Raw genomic sequence first — 1241 nt, 5'->3', positions numbered from 1 at the left:
GGAGGATGCCGGAGACCGGGCAGGAACCTCCTAACGCCCCTCCGCCGCCGGCCAAGGAATCCTTCTACATCAAGAACCTACTCAACGGCGGCCCCCCCAAGGCGAGCCCAAAACAACCGCGGGCTCTGTTCGCCCCCTCGGGCAAAGCGGCGGCGGCGGCGGCGGGGGGGGCCGCCGTCGGCGCCGGTTTCGCCCTCTCGCAGGTGGGCGACCTCGCTTTCCCCCGCTTCGAGATCCCGGCACCGCGCTTCGCCTTGAGCGCCCACTGCCTGGAACGGGCCCAGACCTGGTGGTACCCCTACGCCCTGACGCCGGCCGGAGCCCACCTGCCCCGCACGGAAGGTACGGCTGTGCCCCCCTCCCTCCTTCCTTCCTCCTCTTCCTCTCCTTCTCCCTTCCCGGCGGGGAAAGGGGGGGGGGAGGCCGGCGGCGGGGCGACGCGGGGACCCCCGGCCGGCTCGTCCCGCATCCCCCCGACGGGACGCGGGGGAAGACCGGGCGGTGAAGAAGGTGTCTCTTTGTGTCCCTTCCCCTCCGTACCCTCGCCCTTGCCCTCGTCCTTCCCCTTCTAGCCGCGGAGAAATCCCTGCTGAGGGACTCGTCCCCCGCCTCGGGCACCGACCGGGATTCCCCGGAGCCGCTGCTGAAGGCGGAGGGGGAGCAGAAGGAGCTGGACTCCAAGAGCCCCCCCGACGAGATCGTCCTGGAAGAGAGCGACTCGGAGGAGGCGAAGAAGGAAGGGGGAGCGGAGGACTGGAAGAAACGGGAGGAGAGCCCGGAGAAGAAACCCTGCCGCAAGAAGAAGACGCGGACGGTGTTCAGCCGCAGCCAGGTTTTCCAGCTGGAATCCACCTTCGACATGAAGCGCTACCTGAGCAGCTCGGAACGGGCCGGCCTGGCCGCTTCCCTCCACCTGACAGAGACCCAGGTGAAGATTTGGTTCCAAAACCGCCGCAACAAGTGGAAGAGGCAACTGGCGGCCGAGCTGGAAGCCGCCAACCTCAGCCACGCCGCCGCGCAGCGCATCGTCCGCGTCCCCATCCTCTACCACGAGAACTCGGGCGCGGAGGGGAGCGCGGGGGGCGGCGGAGCCCCCGGTACCCAACCCCTGCTCACCTTCCCTCACCCCGTCTATTATTCCCACCCCGTGGTCACCTCCGTACCGCTCCTGCGGCCCGTCTGAGGCCGCCCTGCCCCCTGCGCGGAGGGGCGCGGAGAGGCGCGCAAAATTCACCGGCCCC

The 1241-nt window shown here is 69.6% G+C and overlaps 1 protein-coding gene across 1 annotated transcript; it reads left to right on the top strand.

Annotated features, from left to right (window-relative positions):
- Positions 1–5: 5 nt before the first annotated feature.
- Positions 6–1183, top strand: HMX3 (H6 family homeobox 3). Its single transcript, XM_010581997.1, has 2 exons — positions 6–342; positions 573–1183. Exons 1-2 carry the CDS (start codon positions 6–8, stop codon positions 1181–1183), a joined length of 948 nt encoding a protein of 315 aa, XP_010580299.1.
- The last annotated feature ends 58 nt before the right edge of the window (positions 1184–1241 follow it).

Source organism: Haliaeetus leucocephalus, unplaced genomic scaffold (genome assembly GCF_000737465.1).
Source record: "Haliaeetus leucocephalus isolate CR32 unplaced genomic scaffold, Haliaeetus_leucocephalus-4.0 Scaffold830, whole genome shotgun sequence".
NCBI classification, from domain to species: Eukaryota; Metazoa; Chordata; class Aves; order Accipitriformes; family Accipitridae; genus Haliaeetus; species Haliaeetus leucocephalus.
The sequence above is the reverse complement of the archived record's forward strand: the minus strand, read 5'-3'. Positions and strand labels throughout refer to the sequence as shown.